This window comes from Salvelinus fontinalis, chromosome 24, assembly GCF_029448725.1.
Source record: "Salvelinus fontinalis isolate EN_2023a chromosome 24, ASM2944872v1, whole genome shotgun sequence".
In the NCBI taxonomy this organism is placed as follows: Eukaryota; Metazoa; Chordata; class Actinopteri; order Salmoniformes; family Salmonidae; genus Salvelinus; species Salvelinus fontinalis.
The window spans coordinates 6046316-6071818 of NC_074688.1; the positions used below are offsets into that span (position 1 = coordinate 6046316).

At 41.0% G+C, this 25503-nt stretch overlaps 1 protein-coding gene and 1 long non-coding RNA gene across 2 annotated transcripts in view; both read left to right on the forward strand.

Moving 5' to 3' along the window:
* Positions 1-11519: 11519 nt before the first annotated feature.
* Positions 11520-16304, forward strand: LOC129822626 (uncharacterized). Its single transcript, XR_008754497.1, has 4 exons — positions 11520-13925; positions 14177-14319; positions 14474-14608; positions 15809-16304. It is a non-coding gene; the product is annotated as an uncharacterized LOC129822626 (long non-coding RNA).
* A 4346-nt stretch (positions 16305-20650) lies between these two features.
* Positions 20651-25503, forward strand: part of LOC129821835 (uncharacterized) — a 26390-nt gene continuing 21537 nt past the window's right edge. Inside the window, exons 1-3 of the mRNA XM_055879519.1 lie at positions 20651-23023; positions 23178-23312; positions 24513-24744. Of these exons, the coding sequence (XP_055735494.1) occupies positions 22843-23023; positions 23178-23312; positions 24513-24744 (548 nt within the window). The 5' untranslated portion in view covers positions 20651-22842. The remainder of the gene's footprint in view (positions 23024-23177; positions 23313-24512; positions 24745-25503) is intronic.

The window sequence follows — 25503 nt, forward strand, 5'->3', positions numbered from 1 at the left end:
GAACATATCACGCCCAACAAGTGCCAAAATAAAGAAAAAATATAGGTCTATTTCGCCATAATGTGGGACCACTAAGTAGCCTATCCTACATGTTTTTCAAAGCCCTTGTCCAAGTTCAGAAGTTTGTGTATTAGGCTTAGTGGCCTGCCATGGGAGAAGCCCCATGAATGCCAAGATGTGCCCGGTAAAACAGCAGACATATGGATTCAGGACCATGAACAGTGGCAAAAATCAGCGGCAAATAAACATAGGCGTGCTAGCGCCACGGTTCCACAGACATGTGACTAACAGAAATGGATTCATGTGTCCCTGAGGAGTATATCTGCCTGTAAAAAAATAACTCATTCTGATTGATTGGGACTAGCTCCCCAGTGGGTGGGCCTATGCCCTCCCAGGCCCTCCCATGGCTGCACCCTTGCCCAGTCTTGTGAAATCCATAGATTAGGGCCTAATGAATTCATTTCAATTGACTTATTTCTATTTCCTTATATGAACTGTAACTCAGTAAAATATCTAATTGTTGCATTTCTATTTTTGTTCAGTATACTTTTGTTTTGACATTGATGCACAGTGGCTTCACAACGCTGATCAGAAGCGTGTGTGTGTGTGTGTGTGTGTCCAGTTCTGCTAGGGACAGTGGAGTGTCTATGTTAACTGACGATAAGCTTAAAACTAGCATCTTTATGATCTCTCATGAGCCATATCTCAGGATAAGTCAAATTTTGTCTGTCTCGGTAGTGGTTTTCTGTAATATTATCACAAAAGACTGACTACATGTTTTGTTGCAATCTGTAATTGGTGCATCCATTTAACTGATGTTTAACTGAATTATAAATAAACTCAGCAAAAAAAAAAAAAACTCACTGTCAACTGTGTTTATTTTCAGCAAACTTAACATATGTAAATATTTGTATGAACATAAGATTCAACAACTGAGACATAAACTGAACAAGTTCCACAGACATGTGACTAACAGAAATGGATTAATGTGTCCCTGAGGAGTATATCTGCCCGTAAAAAAATAACTCATTCTGATTGATTGGGACTAGCTCCCCAGTGGGTGGGCCTATGCCCTCCCAGGCCCTCCCAGACGTGCTCAATGGGATTGAGGTCCGGGCTTTTCGCTGGCCATGGCAGAACACTGACAATCCTGTCTTGCAGGAAATCACGCACAGAACGAGCAGTATGGCTGGGGGCATTGTCATGCTGGAGGGTCATGTCAAGATGAGCCTGCAGGAAGGGTCCCACACGAGGGAGGAGGATGTCTTCCCATAGGTGACGTTGTTGCCAGTGATGTCTGGTGAGGACCTGACTTACAACAGGCCTACAAGCCCTCAGTCCAGCCTCTCTCAGCCTATTGCGGACAGTCTGAGCACTGATGGAGGGATTGTGCGTTCCTGGTGTAACTCGGGCAGTTGTTGTTGCCATCCTGTACCTGTCCCGCAGGTGTGATGTAGCGATCCTGTGCATGTGTTGATACACGTGGTCTGCCACTGCGAGGACAATCAGCTGTCCGTCCTGTCTCCCTGTAGCGCTGTCTTAGGCGTCTCACAGTACGGACATTGCAATTTATTGCCCTGGCCACATCTGCAGTCCTCATGCCCCCTTGCAGCATTCCTAAGACACGTTCACGCAGATGAGCAGGGACCCTGGGCATCTTTCTTTGTGTTTTTCAGAGTCAGTAGAAAGGCCTCTTTAGTGTCCTAAGTTTTCACAACTGTGACCTTAATTGCCTACCGTCTGTAACCTGTTAGTGTCTTAACGACCGTTCCACAGGTGCATGTTCATTAATTGTTCATGGTTCATTGAACAAGCATGAGAAACAGTGTTTAAACACTTCACAGATCTTCATTGTAAAGTTATTTGGATTTTTACAAATTATCTTTGAAAGACAGGGTCCTGAAAAAGGGACGTTTCTTTTTTTGCTGAGGTTACAACAAATTTGTGTCTGTCTGTCTTAGTCAGGGCAGTTCATCTCATGTGTCCTGGTGGGCCTACGATGGGAGTGGAGGAGACCTGATGTCCATGACTGTCAAAGCCAGTACAACCGTCTTCTGACTGTTGTTGACGTTAGAGGTAGGCCTTATATCAAAATTGGAAACTAAGACATCTGGCTCTTTGACCATCATGCAAACTGAACCAGAGCATCAAGTGGAGCAGCACCATGCTCAGAGACAGTTTCTCCCACTAAGCCATAAGACTGTTAATGAAAACTGAACTGACTCTTTGCTGCTATGGCAACTACTGTACTGTACTGTACTGCAATGCAATCGAAGAAATGGAATGTCCTCATTTCAGGACGAGCTCATGACATCTAGCTGCAGCTGTCCGCTGGAACCTGTCACCCTGATTCGCCACAGACTCTGACCTGCCACCTCCCATCTGCCGCAATTTCAGTGGACCTCCTTCGCCAGCTTGCAGCCCTGCAGTTGGAATGTGAGGCGTCTTTGAGGGATGACCTTGGCTTTCCATGAATCCAAAGCATGCTGGAAGGTAGTTGTATGGTTTGATTTCCAATTTAAAATACATGTGTTCTTTACTATGAGGATACTTTTTTCCCCTTCCATCTCCAGACAGTTGAGCGCTACATGGAGCTCCCAAATGAGTCATTTGAGGAGTTCAAACACTGGCAGTTAGAAAGAGAGACGAAGGAAGTTGGCAGGAAGTTGGCACCACTGACCTCCTCGGATGAAACAAAGTGTCCTCTCTGTCCACAGGCATGTCAATGATAACAATTAAGGAACAACTAGAAAGTCTCAGTAAGCTAGGATTCTTATTTGCATTCAGTGTTGTTCATCATTTATAAAGGGAAATATATCCAACCTCAGTTGTCAAATATATACACTGCTCAAAAAAATAAAGGGAACACTAAAATAACACATCCTAGATCTGAATGAATGAAATATTCTTATTAAATACTTTTTTCTTTACATAGTTGAATGTGCTGACAACAAAATCACACAAAAATTATCAATGGAAATCAAATTTATCAACCCATGGAGGTCTGGATTTGGAGTCACACTCAAAATTAAAGTGGAAAACCACACTACAGGCTGATCCAACTTTGATGTAATGTCCTTAAAACAAGTCAAAATGAGGCTCAGTAGTGTGTGTGGCCTCCACGTGCCTGTATGACCTCCCTACAATGCCTGGGCATGCTCCTGATGAGGTGGCGGATGGTCTCCTGAGGGATCTCCTCCCAGACCTGGACTAAAGCATCCGCCAACTCCTGGACAGTCTGTGGTGCAACGTGGCGTTGGTGGATGGAGCGAGACATGATGTCCCAGATGTGCTCAATTGGATTCAGGTCTGGGGAACGGGTGGGCCAGTCCATAGCATCAATGCCTTCCTCTTGCAGGAACTGCTGACACACTCCAGCCACATGAGGTCTAGCATTGTCTTGCATTAGGAGGAACCCAGGTCCAACCGCACCAGCATATGGTCTCACAAGGGGTCTGAGGATCTCATCTCGGTACCTAATGGCAGTCAGGCTACCTCTGGCGAGCACATGGAGGGCTGTGCAGCCCCCCAAAGAAATGCCACCCCACACCATGACTGACCCACCGCCAAACCGGTCATGCTGGAGGATGTTGCAGGCAGCAGAACGTTCTCCACGGCGTCTCCAGACTCTGTCACGTCTGTCACATGTGCTCAGAGTGAACCTGCTTTCATCTGTGAAGAGCACAGGGCGCCAGTGGCGAATTTGCCAATCTTGGTGTTCTCTGGCAAATGCCAAACGTCCTGCACGGTGTTGGGCTGTAAGCACAACCCCCACCTGTGGACGTCGGGCCCTCATACCACCCTCATGGAGTCTGTTTCTGACCGTTTGAGCATACACATGCACATTTGTGGCCTGCTGGAGGTCATTTTGCAGGGCTCTGGCAGTGCTCCTCCTGCTCCTCCTTGCACAAAGGCGGAGGTAGCGGTCCTGCTGCTGGGTTGTTGCCCTCCTACGGCCTCCTCCACGTCTCCTGATGTACTGGCCTGTCTCCTGGTAGCGCCTCCATGCTCTGGACACTACGCTGACAGACACAGCAAACCTTCTTGCCACAGCTCGCATTGATGTGCCATCCTGGATGAGCTGCACTACCTGAGCCACTTGTGTGGGTTGTAGACTCCGTCTCATGCTACCACTAGAGTGAAAGCACCGCCAGCATTCAAAAGTGACCAAAACATCAGCCAGGAAGCATAGGAACTGAGAAGTGGTCTGTGGTCCCCACCTGCAGAACCACTCCTTTATTGGGGGTGTCTTGCTAATTGCCTATAATTTCCACCTGTTGTCTATTCCATTTGCACAACAGCATGTGAAATTTATTGTCAATCAGTGTTGCTTCCCAAGTGGACAGTTTGATTTCACAGAAGTGTGATTGACTTGGAGTTACATTGTGTTGTTTAAGTGTTCCCTTTATTTTTTTGAGCAGTGTATATTATATTATATCATTGCCTTTCAATACCATCGCAAGCCTCTCAAAAACCCAACCCCTCGGCCAAGTTGTGGTAGACGGAAACGGGTAAACTACAGGATTGCCAGACAGGGCAATCCTGTTTTATACTATTATCCTCAAAGTGGGCAAAGAAGGTGTTTAGTTTGTCTGGAAGCAAGACTGTCGGTGACGTGGCTGGTTTTCCCTTTGTAATCCGTGATTGTCTGAAGTCCCTGCCACATACGCCTTCTGTCCGAGCCGTTGAATTGCAACTCCACTTTGTCCCTATACTGACATTTTGCTTATTTGATTGCCTTGCGCAGGGAATAACTACACTGTTTGTATTTGGCCATATTCACCTTTCCATGGTTAAATGTGGTGGTTCGCGTGTTCAGTTTTGCACAAATTCTGCTATCTATCCATGTTTTTGTTTGGGTAGGTTTCAATAGTCACAGTGGGAACAACATCCCCTATACACTTCCTGATGAACTGCGTCACCGCGTCAGTGTATATGTCAGTGTTATCCTGAGGCAACCCACAACATATCCCAGTCTGCGTGACTATTTAAGACTTGTGTGCCTGCTCAGGAATAAATTACTTATTATTTAAGGCAAGTCAGTTAAGAACAAATTCTTATTTTCAATGACGGCCTAGGAACAGTGGGTTAACGGCCTTGTTCAGGCAGAACCAGGGGCGAAAATCTGATATCAACCTTGGAGGGGACAATAACATTAAATTTTCTCAAGAACAATTCCTGAGGGGGACATCAAAAGTAGTGCTGTAACACATAGCCTACATTGTAATATGTTAAATGTATATTGAGGAACCATAATTACTACTACTGGATAATTGATAGGTACAGTAGTTAACTGAAGGGGTTTCCCAACTTGTTCAAATCATTATAATACTACTAATAATAATAGTTATAGCAGTGCTCCTTACCAGTCCAGTATGTATGCAGGTATTTGTACTTACAAATAGCAATATCAAGAAAGGCCAGTAGGTGACAATGGTACTGTACACTGTATGGGTGCAGTTTTCATAAATACAATGAACATGGTGCGATCACATCTATAAGAATCTCCATTGAGAACCATCACAAAGTTGGTCTCCGTATTGAATTGACCTTTTAATTTGACTTTTTCTGGTACATTTATATAGTCATTAAATATGTGCCACTGGCCTGAGTCTACTACAATATCTTTACAAGAACAAAAAGCTCAAAATAAGTACAGTTCTAAAGGCAAAATAACTACTTCAATGAAAAACTCAAATAATCAAACAAAATATCCTTCAGTCAGTGTCTCAACTCTTCAAACAGCAGCTATGGACAAGTATGTCGCACAAAGTATGCAATTTTAAATAAAATAACAGGAAATAAATAATTTGTAAGTACTGTCATGTACTAAAAACTGAAAACTACTAAACAAAAGAACAAATATCAATTACACCAGGGGTTCTCAAACAGGGCTCCATGGACTAATTGGGTTTCCAGTAAGTTTACATATAATATAGAGTGGAGGTCCCTGAGGACCACTCAAAGCCTTGCCTCAAAATATGCAGGGGTTCCAGTACCCAAAAAAGGTTGAAAACCACTGCTATACACACTACTGAACAAAAGAACCGAACATATGTTTGCGGGTTTCAATGGATCCAACAAATTGCTGGCAGATATTTTCCATCTTGAGACTGTCCAGCCTGTCTTTATGTACATTACAGACAACTACGCAGTTCAGTCTCTCTTGGCCCATGCTAGCCCGTAGCCAAGTCTTTAACCTGCGGAGTGCACTGAAACTCCTCTCAGCCTCACATGAAGACACTGGCACCACAAACAAAATTCTGATCAGCACCTCAACTTGGTCAACCCCCGCACCTCCACTGGAAGCCTCCTGAGGACCTCTGCTGCCTCTCCACTGCTGCTACAGGGTTATTTGTTGTGAAAGAGAGGGATCTGCACTGAAAGAGAATCTATGTTCACCTCTGGGTACTGATCTAGAGACTCATCCAACTCCCCCGTGAGAAGCGCTCTTTCCAACTTTTGCAGGACGTTTAGACTGTCCTGGTCAAAACGGTCGCCAAACTGAACTGCCACACCATCCAACACTTAAAGAAATTCTGCCCTATAGTGATCCACTGCTTTGCCAGCAAATCGTCTTGAGTGCGTCTCAATGGATTCAATAGAGTCAATTAATGTTGTTGCTTTCTCATACAGTCAAAGGTAGCTTTCGTCATTTCTCGTGCCCCTAAGAGATGACCGCACACAGTCGACTGCAGCCTGCATACCAGAGACAGTCTGAGTTTTCTTCTGCAGTGAAATGTTTAGACATTCAAGCTCTCCAAGAACAGCAGAGACAAGTGTGAGGCCCAACACAGTCTTACCTTTGCTGAAGTGCTCGAATAAGCCACTGGCGGTTGAAGCTGTCTTGGATGCAGATTTTTCCATCTCCTCTAGGCTGCTTAGTACCTGCTCATACTGCCCTAGCAAAGCTCTAATAGCAGTATTCCGCACAGTCCACCTTGTTGGACATGGGGGTTTCAGGGTGGTCAGATTTGTATCTTTGGACGTGGAAATTGATTCAAACATGCTCTTAAACTTTCCTGACTGGCCATAGAGGACACCTAACTGATGGACCCAGGAAAGGGAATCCCGGATCAGTGGGGAGGCTGAGCAGCCAGCCTGTGTAATCAGATTTACAGTGTTCTCCACAATGTACATAGAGGGCTAATGGTTGCTGCCTCCTCACAATTGCCTATGCACCTGTGTATTTTCCTGACATGTTTGAGGCACCATCGTAACTCTGCCCACGTAAGACAGACGTCCTTGGTGACAGGTGGAACCATGACAATAGGTGCTAGAAGTTCTAGTTGTTGCCTCTAAGTGCAGTCAATGACAACATTGTTCTCATGTTGAAAAGATGCTAGTTCCAGTGTTTTGAAATCTTTGTCTTATATTAATGAAATGTTTAACATTTCCACCACAACCCATAGGTAAATGAGTATATTATGTATACATTACATTGATTGATTTGTTTTAGATAGGGAAATCATATGGTTGTTATCGTAATCTCACAAGTTTGTGTGGAAGTAACATATTTATCATGATAAACATATGTTTTCAGCTGTCACCAATGCAAGTTTATACATTCAGGCGTCATGTTGAATTATTAATATTAGGAAAACCTTAATCACTTAAAATAATGTTTAAAAAAGTTCATGTACAAATGTATAAGAAATGTGTTAAATAAAATTATTTTCAACTAAAATGGATGTCTAATGACGTGATGGAAATGACATTTATCTATGGCTGTCCGGGAAAAAAATACAAGAATATATACATTCCTGAATAGTACGATCACAGCCATTATCAGATATTGTTTCTAGACAAATCAAATACACAATTTTACCAGTATTATAATTGTATCAATACCTTTTAACTTCTGAAAGTGCCCGAAGTTGTAGAGTCACCTTTATGACATGAGTAACAATTAGGCGGAAATAAACAAAATAGTTAGTTGAAATGGTTAATGCAGTCATTTTCACCTTACATTTTCCCCAACTGCAACTGGAAAAGCAGGTCCCAGACAAGATGAATGACTCATACAACATATTATTGACTGAGGTTTGGGTCATACTATGGTATGTTGGGGACGGATAGGCAACTGGATATTGTTGTTAGGGGTGGTGCTTGTAGGTGTGGCTGATATTGACTACTTATTTCAGTGCATCTTAATTTTTCATCTATGAATGAGACTGCTTTATGGAAAGAGTCACCATGACAATTCCACTACTGATGTTTGGTATGTGACCATCCCTATCAAACTCCGCACATTCGCTAGAATTTGTGTAGAACCTCTAGACTTCCTTTCTTTAACATTTGCTTTTTGAATTTGTGCAGTTTTGCTGACTCTACCCTGCTACAATGCTCACGGTAAGTGGAAAGCACCATCATGTCTTGCGTCTGTTTGTATGAATGAAATGGAGCCGGCTGTTGAGAGGTGTAGGCTACTACCCTGCCTCAGATTGATGTGTATACAGTATACAGCAGAGAAAGTATTGCAATGTGGGCTCCTCTTCGGTTACGTTAAGCCAGAGGGGAACTTGTGAATTATTGTTCTTTGGGCCTGAGAATTTATGCATCATCAGGGATGAATTAATTTCTTCCCGGTACGGGACCTTTTTATGGACCTAATCATAGAATGATATATAGAATCCCTAGTATTTATGCGTCCACTCATGGGCGGCGTGTTTCAAGTTTGGGGAAGCTAATGTTCAACATAATATAAAGCATTCCAACGACCTTCACATTTGCAGACTTATGTAAGAGCCTACTACTCTCGATGTGATCAGTTTATATACAGTTGAAGTCGGAAGTTTACATACACTTAGGATGGAGTCATTAAAACTCGTTTTTCAACCACTCCACAAATTTCTTGTTAACAAACTAGAGTTTTGGCAAGTCGGTTAGGACATCTATTTTGTGAATGACAAAAGTAATTTTTCCAACAATTGTTTAGACAGATTATTTCACTTATAATTCACTGTATCACAATTCCAGTGGGTCAGAAGTTTACATACACTAAGTTGACTGTGCCTTTAAACAGCTTGGAAAATCCAGAAAATTAGGTCACTGCTTTAGAAGCTTCTGATAGGCTAATTGACATCATTTGAGTCAATTGGAGGTGCACCTGTGGATGTATTTCAAGGCCTACCTTCAAACTCAGTGCCTCTTTGCTTGACATCATGGGAAAATCTAAAGAAATCAGCCAAGACCTACACAAGTCTGGTTCATCCTTGGGAGCAATTTCCAAATGCCTGAAGGTACCACGTTCATCTGTACAAACAATAGTACGCAAGTATAAACACCATGGGACCACGCAGCCGTCATACCGCTCAGGAAGGAGTCTCCTAGAGATGAACATACTTTGGTGCGAAAAGTGCAAATCAATCCCAGAACAACAGCAAAGGACCTTGTGAAGATGCTGGAGGAAACAAGTACAAAAGTATCTATATCCACAGTAAAACGAGTCCTATATCAACATAACCTGAAAAGCTGCTCAGCAAGGAAGAAGCCACTGCTAAAAAACCAACATAAAACTATCGTTTGTTAACAAGAAATTTGTGGAGTGGTTAAAACTAATTTTAATGACTCCAACCTAAGTGTATGTAAACTTCTGACTTCAACTGTGTGTATATATATTATTTCTTTGTACAGGAAGAATGCCCTTTTATAAACACATCTCATTCAATTCTACTGCACTTTATATGATTGGAGACAGAATATATTTTGTTAATAGGTCAAAAATTAGAGTAGCCTAATCTGCTGACACTGACAAACCGATCAATAAAAAAAATATGCTCACAAATCTCTGGTCTAATCATGCTTTCTGGTCTAGAAGCCTATTTTGAATGATTTTATTTATATCTGTATAAAAAGGAGTAGGCTAATTTAGTTACATAATATTTCCTATTTCATTTAATATACTTTACGGGAAGCTTAGTTGAACCACATTGCATTTTGGACCGTAGTTTTCACGTCCATTCGCAAATTTTTCATGCGTAAAACTATTTGCCTTCCAGCAGGGGGGTACTGGCAAATAGTTGTATGCATCTGGAGAACATAAGGTGTAAGGCGATAATCAAATGGCTACCCAGACTATTTGCATTGCCTCCTCTTTTACACCACTGCTACTCTGTTATCATTTATGCATTGTCACTTTAATAACTCTACCTACATGTACATATTACCTCAACTAACCGGTCCCCCTGCACATTGACTCTGTACCAGTACCCCCCTGTATATAGTCTTGCTATTGTTATTTTACTGTTACTCTTTTAGCTAGTTGAAAAGCGAAGCATGTTTGCCAAGTACGAAAAATGGGGGCTAGATATCTGGCAAAACAAAACGTATATGCACCTGGTGGACATCTGGTAATACTTTGACCCCTGTGCATCATGTACCTTACTTCCCTGACATGACTCCTGAAAAGGCAAACAGAATGCAGTGGATCATGATGGTTTGGAATCCTGCCTGTATAGGAATATGTGCAATCTATACAGAACAAAAATATAAAACGCAACATGAAGTGTTGGTCCCATGTTTCATGAGCTGAAATAAAATACCCCAGAAATGTTCCATACGCACAAGGCTTATTTCTCTAAAATTGTCTACAAATTGGTTTACATCCCTGTTACTGAGCTTTTCTCCATTGCCAAGATAATCCATCGACCTGACAGGTGTGGCATATAAATAAACTGATTAAACTGCATGATCATTACACAGGTGCACCTCATGCTGGGAACAATAAAAGGCCACTCTAAAAATGTGCAGTTTTGTCACCCAACACAATGCCACAGATGTGGGAGTGTGCAATTGGCATGCTGATTGCAGGAATGTCCACCAAAGCTGTTGCCAGATAATTTTATGTTAATTTCACTACCATAAGCTACCTCCAATGTCATTTTTAAAGAATTTGGCAGTACGTCCAACCGGCCTCACAATCGCAGACCATGTGTAACCACGCCAGCCCAGGACCTCCACATCCCCCTTCTTCACCTGCGGGATCATTTGAGAAGCCAGCCAGACAGCTGATGAAACTGGGTTTGCACAACTGAAGAATTTCTGTACAAGCTGTCAGAAACCATCTCAGGGAAACTCATCTGCGTGCTCGTCGTCCTCACATTTTTTTGTTTACATTTATCCTTTAACTAGGCAAGAACAAATTCTTATTTACAATGACGGCCTACCCCAACCAAATTCGGACGACATTATGCGCCGCCCTATGGGACTCCCAATCAAGGCCGGATGTGATACAGCTTGGAATCGAACCAGGGACTGTAGTGACGCCTCTTGCACTGAGATGCAGTGCCTTAGACTGCTGTGCCACTTGGGAACCTCACAGGGCAGATGGCAGACAGCGTGTATGGCATCGTGTGGGTGAACGGTTTGCTAATATCAACATTGTGGAACAGAGTGCCCATGGTGGTGGGGTTATGGTATGGGCAGGCATAACCTACGAGCAACGAACACAGTTGCATTTTATCGATGGCAATTTGAATGCACAGAGATTCTGTGATGAGATCCTGAGGCCCATTGTCGTGCCATTCCTCCACCACCATCACCTCATGTTTCAGCATGATAATGCACAGCCCCATGTTGCAAGGATCTGTACACAATTCCTGGAAGCAAAAAATGTCCCAGTTCTTCCTAGGCCTGCATACTCACCAGACATGACACCTATTGAGCACGTTTGGGATGCTCTGGATCGACGTGTGCGACAGCTTGTTCAAGTTCCCGCCAATATCGAGCAACTTCGCACAGCCAGTGAAGAGGAGTGGGAAAACATTCCACAGGACACAATCAACAGCCTGATCAACTCTATGCGAAGGAGATGTGTTGCGCTGCATGAGGCAAATGATGGTCACACCAGATACTGACTGGTTTTCTGATCCACGCCCATACCCTTTTTTAAAAGGTAATACCAACAGATGCATATGTGAAATCCATAGATTAGGGCCTAATTTATGTATTTGAATTGACTACATTTCCTTATATGAAATGTAACTCAGTAAAATCTTTGAAACTGTTGCATGTTGCGTTTTATATTTTTGTTCAGTGTAGATAAGTCAGTGAAATGCGTTGTCATCATTACTCGGATCAGCATAGTCTTCTAGGGCACACTACTGGCAAGAAGTCAACCGATTAAATCGGAATGGCCGATTAATTAGGGCCAATTTCAAATTTTCATAACAATCGGTAATAATTTTTGGACACCGATCATGGCCGATTACATTGCACTCCACGAGAAGACTGCGTGGCAGGCTGACTATCTGTTATGCGAGTGCAGCAAGGAGCCAAGGTAAGGTGCTAGCTAGCCTTAAACTTAACTTATAAAAAACTATCAATGTTAACATAATCACTAGTTAACTACACATGGTTGATGATATTACTGAAAGAAGAAACGTTTTGTTTTCAAAATTATAGGTCCCATTTTTGACCATATTAATGCCCTAAGGCTCGTATTTCTGTGTGTTATTATATTATAATTAAGTCTATGATTCGATAGAGCAGTCTGACAGAGCGGTGGTAGGCAAGAGCAGCAGGCTCGTAAGCATTCATTCAAACAGCACTTTCCTGCATTTGCCAGCAGCTCTTCGCTGTGCTTCAAGCATTGCGCTGTTTATGACTTCAAGCCTGTGATTGTTGTGACTTTGCCATTGTGGTTGTTTGTAGGCTTGTGTGGTCTTAAGTGAGTCTATGATCATATGCTATCCATTTGTATTTATTGTATGCTGCTCTTTCTATGCCATTTTAATATTTGAGAAATTAACCAATGATATTAGGCCACTCTTGGCCATGATTACAGACACCTGTGTGTCTTGACACTATATATAAACGAGTCATCCTGCAGTGTCTGTGATTGTACCCTGATGAAGACAGCTTGCCTGTCGAAACGTTGGTAAATTAAATATTTTTGCATCTGAGCTCCTAGAGTGTGCGGCTCTCCTTTATTTTTAAGTTTTCTACTCCGCTAGCCAGCACCTCGCCTAAATAGGTGTGCGTTTCTTTTTCTTCTAGACTATGACTTCAAGCCTATCAACTCCCGAGATTAGGCTGGCAATACTAAAGAAACCTATTAGAACATCCAATAGTCAAAGGTATATGAAATACAAATGGTATAGAGAGAAATAGTTCTATAATAACTACAACCTAAAACTTCTTACCTGGGAATATTGAAGACTCATGTTAAAAGGATTCACCAGCGTTCACATGTTCTGAGCAAGGAACTTAAACGTTAGCTTTTTTACATTGCACATATTGCACTTTAACTTTCTTCTCCAACACTTTGTGTTTGCACTATTTAAACCAAATTGAACATGTTTCATTATTTATTTGAGACTAAATTGATTTTATTGATGTATTATATTAAGTTAAAATAAGTGTTCATTCAGTGTTGTATATAAAAAAAATAAAGAAAACATTTAAAAAATAATTGCCCGATTTAATCGGTATCAGCTTTTTTTGGTCCTCCAATCAGTATCGGTACTTAAATCATAATCGGTCGACCTCTACTACTGGCTGTGTGGTTTATAGAGTGATGGGGATATTAAGCCTGATTTTAATGTTTTTTAATTCAAATGACTTATATGGAGCTGCAGAGACCTTTAGGAAGTGCTAACTGCAGCTATAGATACCATTGCTTCCTGACAATACCTTATTCAACTTCAGTCACTGTATCGGCAGTTGTAAAACGCGATTTTAAACAATACAACATTTTGCATTGCTTTACTTTTCACTGTAAAGCGATTTACAGTTCCAATATTTTCTTCGTAAGCGTTTTGCAAATATCACGCTTAGATTAATAGCATTCCTCATGACCTGAGATAGCTTTTCACAGAATACGTAGCCAGTGCTTTGTCTTGATGTGGGAATGTTCCACGTTTCACAGGGCAAGTCAATCATTTTGGAATTCCAGTCTCTGCCCATGCTGGGTTCTACGACACGTGAGTATAGCAAGTACCCTTATTATCTGTGCTCTGGGTAGAAGCTGCCCGTGGGCTCAAATCTTAAGCGGGGATATGAAAAACTGACCTGATAGTGTTTAGGGGCAAATTCATCCTACTACCTTTAATTAAGATGTGTCAGCATGATGTGACCGTATGTGTAAGCATTGTGACTCCATTCTATGTCTTGTATATATGCTGCACATATAGAAAATGCCCTCTAGACATGAATATGAACCGCTGCCTTTCAGGTCTCCCAAAGACCACCTCTGCGGCAAGGGGAAATATGACGTTCTAGATTACACTTGCTGTGAAAAAGTACTACATGAAGGGGTGGGGCTGTCCTGCTGTGGAAACAGGGCCTTCAACCTCACCGGGGCTTCCTGTTGTGAAGGTGAGAGAGGAGACATTACTCTGTCTAGCAGTATTCCACTGCATCTATTCACTCAAACCTGGTAACTGGGTTGAAAACATTCTCAGCATCTCCCAAGTTTGAATTTGTATTTTGTGTGTTTTGTTTGCCCTTATCTGTGATTCAACCGATGTAGGTCAGCTGACTCATAATGTGAGCCAGCTGGTGTCAGATTGCTGTGGGTGTCGGGCCTATGACCCACTCAACCAGCTCTGCTGTGACTCTCAGATCCTAACCAGGACCCAACCCCATTCCAAGTGTTGTGGGAAAGGTCAGTAATATCAGGTCTTTTGAGGCCTTTGCTGTCGTCATTGGGAAGAATAACAACTACATCAAAAGGCATACAAATAGGTGGTGTCATAGTGTGCATTTTAGACTTGGCTCGCCCCATTGAGGTCTGTAGTCCGAAAGCTTTTTGGGAGATATTTCCCAATTCTCTCATGCTGAGTCATTTTGACAACCTAATTTCCCACCTGCACCCAGAGCTCGCACTAGGTGCTTAAAGTACTTGAATTTGGCACTCTGAAATTGAAGTACTGGAAAAGCAAACATTTTCTCAAGTTAGTACTTGAAAGGTAATCTAATTAAAATTAGAAAACAGAATGATTAAATAGGTTGATATGAGAAATGTTGGTCTTGCGAATGAATTTCCAGGCAGACAACCCAGTTTTATTTCCTCACGTGTTTCGTGGTCTGGCAGCGCACAATTGGCCCAACGTCGTCCGGGTTTGGCCGCCATTGTAAATAAGAATTTGTTCTTAACCGATTTGCCTAGTTAAATAAAGGTTAAAAAAATGGAAAGGAAATACAGAGAGAGGAAGCATTGAAGCAAGCAGGGAGAGAGGTTAGTAGTACAGTGGTTCCCAAACTTGGGGTCCGGGACCCATGTGGGGTCTCCTAAAATGTAAATAGGGTCCCCTGAAAGAATCTTTCATCTTAAAACACATGAATTTGTTTCTTCAAATGGGTATAGAAAACATTTTAGAGTCAACTAAGGGTGTTCTACACTTTTGCTAAATATAAAGACAATTTAAATAGAGACCATTTTATATCATCATCATGAACACTGAACAAAAATATACATGCATCATGCAACTTTAAAGATTTCGCAGTTACAGTTCATATAAGGAAATCAGTCAACCTCATCACTGACTTAGCACTCCTGTGTGTAGTAAATAAGTAGTGAAACACGTATTATTGATTAGAACTTGTAAGGTAGTGATGAATAGTAAGTTAATGGTGATATGTCATCTGGTGGCAACTAGAAACAATTGCATGATAGGAAATATTAAATGGATGATCATTGAAAATGCATAGTGCTTGAAAGTCCTTGAATTTGACTTGCTACTGTCTGTACGAACCCTGTGCACCTCACGGCTTCTATGCTCACTTACTCCTTCACAATGACAAGCTTGAGCACTTGAGTGCTTTAAACAGTCAATCTGATCAATTGTTATTACCTGTCCCACAGACCTTTATGATGAACACCAGCTTTGCTGTGGAAATGTCCAAGGAAGGAAGGTCCTGACCAAAAGGTCTGGTCACCACCGGTGCTGTGGAGACCAGCAGTTTGACCAGCGAAGCCACTGCTGCTGCTTCGATTCTGAACTACTAACCCCAGAGCCTCTCAATGCAAGCTGCTGTGCATCACCAGGGTTTAATGTTTTTCAGCACAGAGCAATTGCTCAGAATTCTCCAAACTGGTAAGGTTGCCTTTGGCCTTCAACCATATACTGGACCTCATGTCTCACTTTCTTTATTCACGTTAATGAAATGGGTAACAGTCAGGTTTTAAAATAATAATAATACATTACATTGATTGATTTGTTTTAGATAGGGAAATCATATGGTTGTTATCGTAATCTCACAAGTTTGGGTGGAAGTAACATATTTATCATGATAAACATATGTTTTCAGCTGTCACCAATGCAAGTTTATACATTCAGGCGTCATGTTGAATTATTAATATTAGGAAAACCTTAATCACTTAAAATAATGTTTAAAAAAGTTCATGTACAAATGTATAAGAAATGTGTTAAATAAAATTATTTTCAACTAAAATGGATGTCTAATGACGTGATGGAAATGACATTTATCTATGGCTGTCCGGGAAAAAAATACAAGAATATATACGTTCCTGAATAGTACGATCACAGCCATTATCAGATATTGTTTCTAGACAAATCAAATACACAATTTTACCAGTATTATAATTGTATCAATACCTTTTAACTTCTGAAAGTGCCCGAAGTTGTAGAGTCACCTTTATGACATGAGTAACAATTAGGCAGAAATAAACAAAATAGTTAGTTGAAATGGTTAATGCAGTCATTTTCACCTTACATTTTCCCTGACTGCAACTGGAAAAGCAGGTCCCAGACAAGATGAATGACTCATACAACATATTATTGACTGAGGTTTGGGTCATACTATGGTATGTTGGGGACGGATAGGCAACTGGATATTGTTGTTAGGGGTGGTGCTTGTAGGTGTGGCTGATATTGACTACTTATTTCAGTGCATCTTAATTTTTCATCTATGAATGAGACTGCTTTATGGAAAGAGTCACCATGACAATTCCACTACTGATGTTTGGTATGTGACCATCCCTATCAAACTCCGCACATTCGCTAGAATTTGTGTAGAACCTCTAGACTTCCTTTCTTTAACATTTGCTTTTTGAATTTGTGCAGTTTTGCTGACTCTACCCTGCTACAATGCTCACGGTAAGTGGAAAGCACCATCATGTCTTGCGTCTGTTTGTATGAATGAAATGGAGCCGGCTGTTGAGAGGTGTAGGCTACTACCCTGCCTCAGATTGATGTGTATACAGTATACAGCAGAGAAAGTATTGCAATGTGGGCTCCTCTTCGGTTACGTTAAGCCAGAGGGGAACTTGTGAATTATTGTTCTTTGGGCCTGAGAATTTATGCATCATCAGGGATGAATTAATTTCTTCCCGGTACGGGACCTTTTTATGGACCTAATCATAGAATGATATATAGAATCCCTAGTATTTATGCGTCCACTCATGGGCGGCGTGTTTCAAGTTTGGGGAAGCTAATGTTCAACATAATATAAAGCATTCCAACGACCTTCACATTTGCAGACTTATGTAAGAGCCTACTACTCTCGATGTGATCAGTTTATATACAGTTGAAGTCGGAAGTTTACATACACTTAGGATGGAGTCATTAAAACTCGTTTTTCAACCACTCCACAAATTTCTTGTTAACAAACTAGAGTTTTGGCAAGTCGGTTAGGACATCTATTTTGTGAATGACAAAAGTAATTTTTCCAACAATTGTTTAGACAGATTATTTCACTTATAATTCACTGTATCACAATTCCAGTGGGTCAGAAGTTTACATACACTAAGTTGACTGTGCCTTTAAACAGCTTGGAAAATCCAGAAAATTAGGTCACTGCTTTAGAAGCTTCTGATAGGCTAATTGACATCATTTGAGTCAATTGGAGGTGCACCTGTGGATGTATTTCAAGGCCTACCTTCAAACTCAGTGCCTCTTTGCTTGACATCATGGGAAAATCTAAAGAAATCAGCCAAGACCTACACAAGTCTGGTTCATCCTTGGGAGCAATTTCCAAATGCCTGAAGGTACCACGTTCATCTGTACAAACAATAGTACGCAAGTATAAACACCATGGGACCACGCAGCCGTCATACCGCTCAGGAAGGAGTCTCCTAGAGATGAACATACTTTGGTGCGAAAAGTGCAAATCAATCCCAGAACAACAGCAAAGGACCTTGTGAAGATGCTGGAGGAAACAAGTACAAAAGTATCTATATCCACAGTAAAACGAGTCCTATATCAACATAACCTGAAAAGCTGCTCAGCAAGGAAGAAGCCACTGCTAAAAAACCAACATAAAACTATCGTTTGTTAACAAGAAATTTGTGGAGTGGTTAAAACTAATTTTAATGACTCCAACCTAAGTGTATGTAAACTTCTGACTTCAACTGTGTGTATATATATTATTTCTTTGTACAGGAAGAATGCCCTTTTATAAACACATCTCATTCAATTCTACTGCACTTTATATGATTGGAGACAGAATATATTTTGTTAATAGGTCAAAAATTAGAGTAGCCTAATCTGCTGACACTGACAAACCGATCAATAAAAAAAATATGCTCACAAATCTCTGGTCTAATCATGCTTTCTGGTCTAGAAGCCTATTTTGAATGATTTTATTTATATCTGTATAAAAAGGAGTAGGCTAATTTAGTTACATAATATTTCCTATTTCATTTAATATACTTTACGGGAAGCTTAGTTGAACCACATTGCATTTTGGACCGTAGTTTTCACGTCCATTCGCAAATTTTTCATGCGTAAAACTATTTGCCTTCCAGCAGGGGGGTACTGGCAAATAGTTGTATGCATCTGGAGAACATAAGGTGTAAGGCGATAATCAAATGGCTACCCAGACTATTTGCATTGCCCCCTCTTTTACACCACTGCTACTCTGTTATCATTTATGCATTGTCACTTTAATAACTCTACCTACATGTACATATTACCTCAACTAACCGGTCCCCCTGCACATTGACTCTGTACCAGTACCCCCCTGTATATAGTCTTGCTATTGTTATTTTACTGTTACTCTTTTAGCTAGTTGAAAAGCGAAGCATGTTTGCCAAGTACGAAAAATGGGGGCTAGATATCTGGCAAAACAAAACGTATATGCACCTGGTGGACATCTGGTAATACTTTGACCCCTGTGCATCATGTACCTTACTTCCCTGACATGACTCCTGAAAAGGCAAACAGAATGCAGTGGATCATGATGGTTTGGAATCCTGCCTGTATAGGAATATGTGCAATCTATACAGAACAAAAATATAAAACGCAACATGAAGTGTTGGTCCCATGTTTCATGAGCTGAAATAAAATACCCCAGAAATGTTCCATACGCACAAGGCTTATTTCTCTAAAATTGTCTACAAATTGGTTTACATCCCTGTTACTGAGCTTTTCTCCATTGCCAAGATAATCCATCCACCTGACAGGTGTGGCATATAAATAAACTGATTAAACTGCATGATCATTACACAGGTGCACCTCATGCTGGGAACAATAAAAGGCCACTCTAAAAATGTGCAGTTTTGTCACCCAACACAATGCCACAGATGTGGGAGTGTGCAATTGGCATGCTGATTGCAGGAATGTCCACCAAAGCTGTTGCCAGATAATTTTATGTTAATTTCACTACCATAAGCTACCTCCAATGTCATTTTTAAAGAATTTGGCAGTACGTCCAACCGGCCTCACAATCGCAGACCATGTGTAACCACGCCAGCCCAGGACCTCCACATCCCCCTTCTTCACCTGCGGGATCATTTGAGAAGCCAGCCAGACAGCTGATGAAACTGGGTTTGCACAACTGAAGAATTTCTGTACAAGCTGTCAGAAACCATCTCAGGGAAACTCATCTGCGTGCTCGTCGTCCTCACATTTTTTTGTTTACATTTATCCTTTAACTAGGCAAGAACAAATTCTTATTTACAATGACGGCCTACCCCAACCAAATTCGGACGACATTATGCGCCGCCCTATGGGACTCCCAATCAAGGCCGGATGTGATACAGCTTGGAATCGAACCAGGGACTGTAGTGACGCCTCTTGCACTGAGATGCAGTGCCTTAGACTGCTGTGCCACTTGGGAACCTCACAGGGCAGATGGCAGACAGCGTGTATGGCATCGTGTGGGTGAACGGTTTGCTAATATCAACATTGTGGAACAGAGTGCCCATGGTGGTGGGGTTATGGTATGGGCAGGCATAAGCTACGAGCAACGAACACAGTTGCATTTTATCGATGGCAATTTGAATGCACAGAGATTCTGTGATGAGATCCTGAGGCCCATTGTCGTGCCATTCCTCCACCACCATCACCTCATGTTTCAGCATGATAATGCACAGCCCCATGTTGCAAGGATCTGTACACAATTCCTGGAAGCAAAAAATGTCCCAGTTCTTCCTAGGCCTGCATACTCACCAGACATGTCACCTATTGAGCACAGTTGGGATGCTCTGGATCGACGTGTGCGACAGCTTGTTCAAGTTCCCGCCAATATCGAGCAACTTCGCACAGCCAGTGAAGAGGAGTGGGAAAACATTCCACAGGACACAATCAACAGCGTGATCAATTCTATGCGAAGGAGATGTGTTGCGCTGCATGAGGCAAATGATGGTCACACCAGATACTGACGGGTTTTCTGATCCACGCCCATACCCTTTTTTAAAAGGTAATACCAACAGATGCATATGTGAAATCCATAGATTAGGGCCTAATTTATGTATTTGAATTGACTACATTTCCTTATATGAAATGTAACTCAGTAAAATCTTTGAAACTGTTGCGTTTTATATTTTTGTTCAGTGTAGATAAGTCAGTGAAATGCGTTGTCATCATTACTCGGATCAGCATAGTCTTCTAGGGCACACTACTGGCAAGAAGTCAACCGATTAAATCGGAATGGCCGATTAATTAGGGCCAATTTCAAATTTTCATAACAATCGGTAATAATTTTTGGACACCGATCATGGCCGATTACATTGCACTCCACGAGAAGACTGCGTGGCAGGCTGACTATCTGTTATGCGAGTGCAGCAAGGAGCCAAGGTAAGGTGCTAGCTAGCCTTAAACTTAACTTATAAAAAACTATCAATGTTAACATAATCACTAGTTAACTACACATGGTTGATGATATTACTGAAAGAAGAAACGTTTTGTTTTCAAAATTATAGGTCCCATTTTTGACCATATTAATGCCCTAAGGCTCGTATTTCTGTGTGTTATTATATTATAATTAAGTCTATGATTCGATAGAGCAGTCTGACAGAGCGGTGGTAGGCAAGAGCAGCAGGCTCGTAAGCATTCATTCAAACAGCACTTTCCTGCATTTGCCAGCAGCTCTTCGCTGTGCTTCAAGCATTGCGCTGTTTATGACTTCAAGCCTGTGATTGTTGTGACTTTGCCATTGTGGTTGTTTGTAGGCTTGTGTGGTCTTAAGTGAGTCTATGATCATATGCTATCCATTTGTATTTATTGTATGCTGCTCTTTCTATGCCATTTTAATATTTGAGAAATTAACCAATGATATTAGGCCACTCTTGGCCATGATTACAGACACCTGTGTGTCTTGACACTATATATAAACGAGTCATCCTGCAGTGTCTGTGATTGTACCCTGATGAAGACAGCTTGCCTGTCGAAACGTTGGTAAATTAAATATTTTTGCATCTGAGCTCCTAGAGTGTGCGGCTCTCCTTTATTTTTAAGTTTTCTACTCCGCTAGCCAGCACCTCGCCTAAATAGGTGTGCGTTTCTTTTTCTTCTAGACTATGACTTCAAGCCTATCAACTCCCGAGATTAGGCTGGCAATACTAAAGAAACCTATTAGAACATCCAATAGTCAAAGGTATATGAAATACAAATGGTATAGAGAGAAATAGTTCTATAATAACTACAACCTAAAACTTCTTACCTGGGAATATTGAAGACTCATGTTAAAAGGATTCACCAGCGTTCACATGTTCTGAGCAAGGAACTTAAACGTTAGCTTTTTTACATTGCACATATTGCACTTTAACTTTCTTCTCCAACACTTTGTGTTTGCACTATTTAAACCAAATTGAACATGTTTCATTATTTATTTGAGACTAAATTGATTTTATTGATGTATTATATTAAGTTAAAATAAGTGTTCATTCAGTGTTGTATATAAAAAAAATAAAGAAAACATTTAAAAAATAATTGCCCGATTTAATCGGTATCAGCTTTTTTTGGTCCTCCAATCAGTATCGGTACTTAAATCATAATCGGTCGACCTCTACTACTGGCTGTGTGGTTTATAGAGTGATGGGGATATTAAGCCTGATTTTAATGTTTTTTAATTCAAATGACTTATATGGAGCTGCAGAGACCTTTAGGAAGTGCTAACTGCAGCTATAGATACCATTGCTTCCTGACAATACCTTATTCAACTTCAGTCACTGTATCGGCAGTTGTAAAACGCGATTTTAAACAATACAACATTTTGCATTGCTTTACTTTTCACTGTAAAGCGATTTACAGTTCCAATATTTTCTTCGTAAGCGTTTTGCAAATATCACGCTTAGATTAATAGCATTCCTCATGACCTGAGATAGCTTTTCACAGAATACGTAGCCAGTGCTTTGTCTTGATGTGGGAATGTTCCACGTTTCACAGGGCAAGTCAATCATTTTGGAATTCCAGTCTCTGCCCATGCTGGGTTCTACGACACGTGAGTATAGCAAGTACCCTTATTATCTGTGCTCTGGGTAGAAGCTGCCCGTGGGCTCAAATCTTAAGCGGGGATATGAAAAACTGACCTGATAGTGTTTAGGGGCAAATTCATCCTACTACCTTTAATTAAGATGTGTCAGCATGATGTGACCGTATGTGTAAGCATTGTGACTCCATTCTATGTCTTGTATATATGCTGCACATATAGAAAATGCCCTCTAGACATGAATATGAACCGCTGCCTTTCAGGTCTCCCAAAGACCACCTCTGCGGCAAGGGGAAATATGACGTTCTAGATTACACTTGCTGTGAAAAAGTACTACATGAAGGGGTGGGGCTGTCCTGCTGTGGAAACAGGGCCTTCAACCTCACCGGGGCTTCCTGTTGTGAAGGTGAGAGAGGAGACATTACTCTGTCTAGCAGTATTCCACTGCATCTATTCACTCAAACCTGGTAACTGGGTTGAAAACATTCTCAGCATCTCCCAAGTTTGAATTTGTATTTTGTGTGTTTTGTTTGCCCTTATCTGTGATTCAACCGATGTAGGTCAGCTGACTCATAATGTGAGCCAGCTGGTGTCAGATTGCTGTGGGTGTCGGGCCTATGACCCACTCAACCAGCTCTGCTGTGACTCTCAGATCCTAACCAGGACCCAACCCCATTCCAAGTGTTGTGGGAAAGGTCAGTAATATCAGGTCTTTTGAGGCCTTTGCTGTCGTCATTGGGAAGAATAACAACTACATCAAAAGGCATACAAATAGGTGGTGTCATAGTGTGCATTTTAGACTTGGCTCGCCCCATTGAGGTCTGTAGTCCGAAAGCTTTTTGGGAGATATTTCCCAATTCTCTCATGCTGAGTCATTTTGACAACCTAATTTCCCACCTGCACCCAGAGCTCGCACTAGGTGCTTAAAGTACTTGAATTTGGCACTCTGAAATTGAAGTACTGGAAAAGCAAACATTTTCTCAAGTTAGTACTTGAAAGGTAATCTAATTAAAATTAGAAAACAGAATGATTAAATAGGTTGATATGAGAAATGTTGGTCTTGCGAATGAATTTCCAGGCAGACAACCCAGTTTTATTTCCTCACGTGTTTCGTGGTCTGGCAGCGCACAATTGGCCCAACGTCGTCCGGGTTTGGCCGCCATTGTAAATAAGAATTTGTTCTTAACCGATTTGCCTAGTTAAATAAAGGTTAAAAAAATGGAAAGGAAATACAGAGAGAGGAAGCATTGAAGCAAGCAGGGAGAGAGGTTAGTAGTACAGTGGTTCCCAAACTTGGGGTCCGGGACCCATGTGGGGTCTCCTAAAATGTAAATAGGGTCCCCTGAAAGAATCTTTCATCTTAAAACACATGAATTTGTTTCTTCAAATGGGTATAGAAAACATTTTAGAGTCAACTAAGGGTGTTCTACACTTTTGCTAAATATAAAGACAATTTAAATAGAGACCATTTTATATCATCATCATGAACACTGAACAAAAATATACATGCATCATGCAACTTTAAAGATTTCGCAGTTACAGTTCATATAAGGAAATCAGTCAACCTCATCACTGACTTAGCACTCCTGTGTGTAGTAAATAAGTAGTGAAACACGTATTATTGATTAGAACTTGTAAGGTAGTGATGAATAGTAAGTTAATGGTGATATGTCATCTGGTGGCAACTAGAAACAATTGCATGATAGGAAATATTAAATGGATGATCATTGAAAATGCATAGTGCTTGAAAGTCCTTGAATTTGACTTGCTACTGTCTGTACGAACCCTGTGCACCTCACGGCTTCTATGCTCACTTACTCCTTCACAATGACAAGCTTGAGCACTTGAGTGCTTTAAACAGTCAATCTGATCAATTGTTATTACCTGTCCCACAGACCTTTATGATGAACACCAGCTTTGCTGTGGAAATGTCCAAGGAAGGAAGGTCCTGACCAAAAGGTCTGGTCACCACCGGTGCTGTGGAGACCAGCAGTTTGACCAGCGAAGCCACTGCTGCTGCTTCGATTCTGAACTACTAACCCCAGAGCCTCTCAATGCAAGCTGCTGTGCATCACCAGGGTTTAATGTTTTTCAGCACAGAGCAATTGCTCAGAATTCTCCAAACTGGTAAGGTTGCCTTTGGCCTTCAACCATATACTGGACCTCATGTCTCACTTTCTTTATTCACGTTAATGAAATGGGTAACAGTCAGGTTTTAAAATAATAATAATACATTACATTGATTGATTTGTTTTAGATAGGGAAATCATATGGTTGTTATCGTAATCTCACAAGTTTGGGTGGAAGTAACATATTTATCATGATAAACATATGTTTTCAGCTGTCACCAATGCAAGTTTATACATTCAGGCGTCATGTTGAATTATTAATATTAGGAAAACCTTAATCACTTAAAATAATGTTTAAAAAAGTTCATGTACAAATGTATAAGAAATGTGTTAAATAAAATTATTTTCAACTAAAATGGATGTCTAATGACGTGATGGAAATGACATTTATCTATGGCTGTCCGGGAAAAAAATACAAGAATATATACGTTCCTGAATAGTACGATCACAGCCATTATCAGATATTGTTTCTAGACAAATCAAATACACAATTTTACCAGTATTATAATTGTATCAATACCTTTTAACTTCTGAAAGTGCCCGAAGTTGTAGAGTCACCTTTATGACATGAGTAACAATTAGGCAGAAATAAACAAAATAGTTAGTTGAAATGGTTAATGCAGTCATTTTCACCTTACATTTTCCCTGACTGCAACTGGAAAAGCAGGTCCCAGACAAGATGAATGACTCATACAACATATTATTGACTGAGGTTTGGGTCATACTATGGTATGTTGGGGACGGATAGGCAACTGGA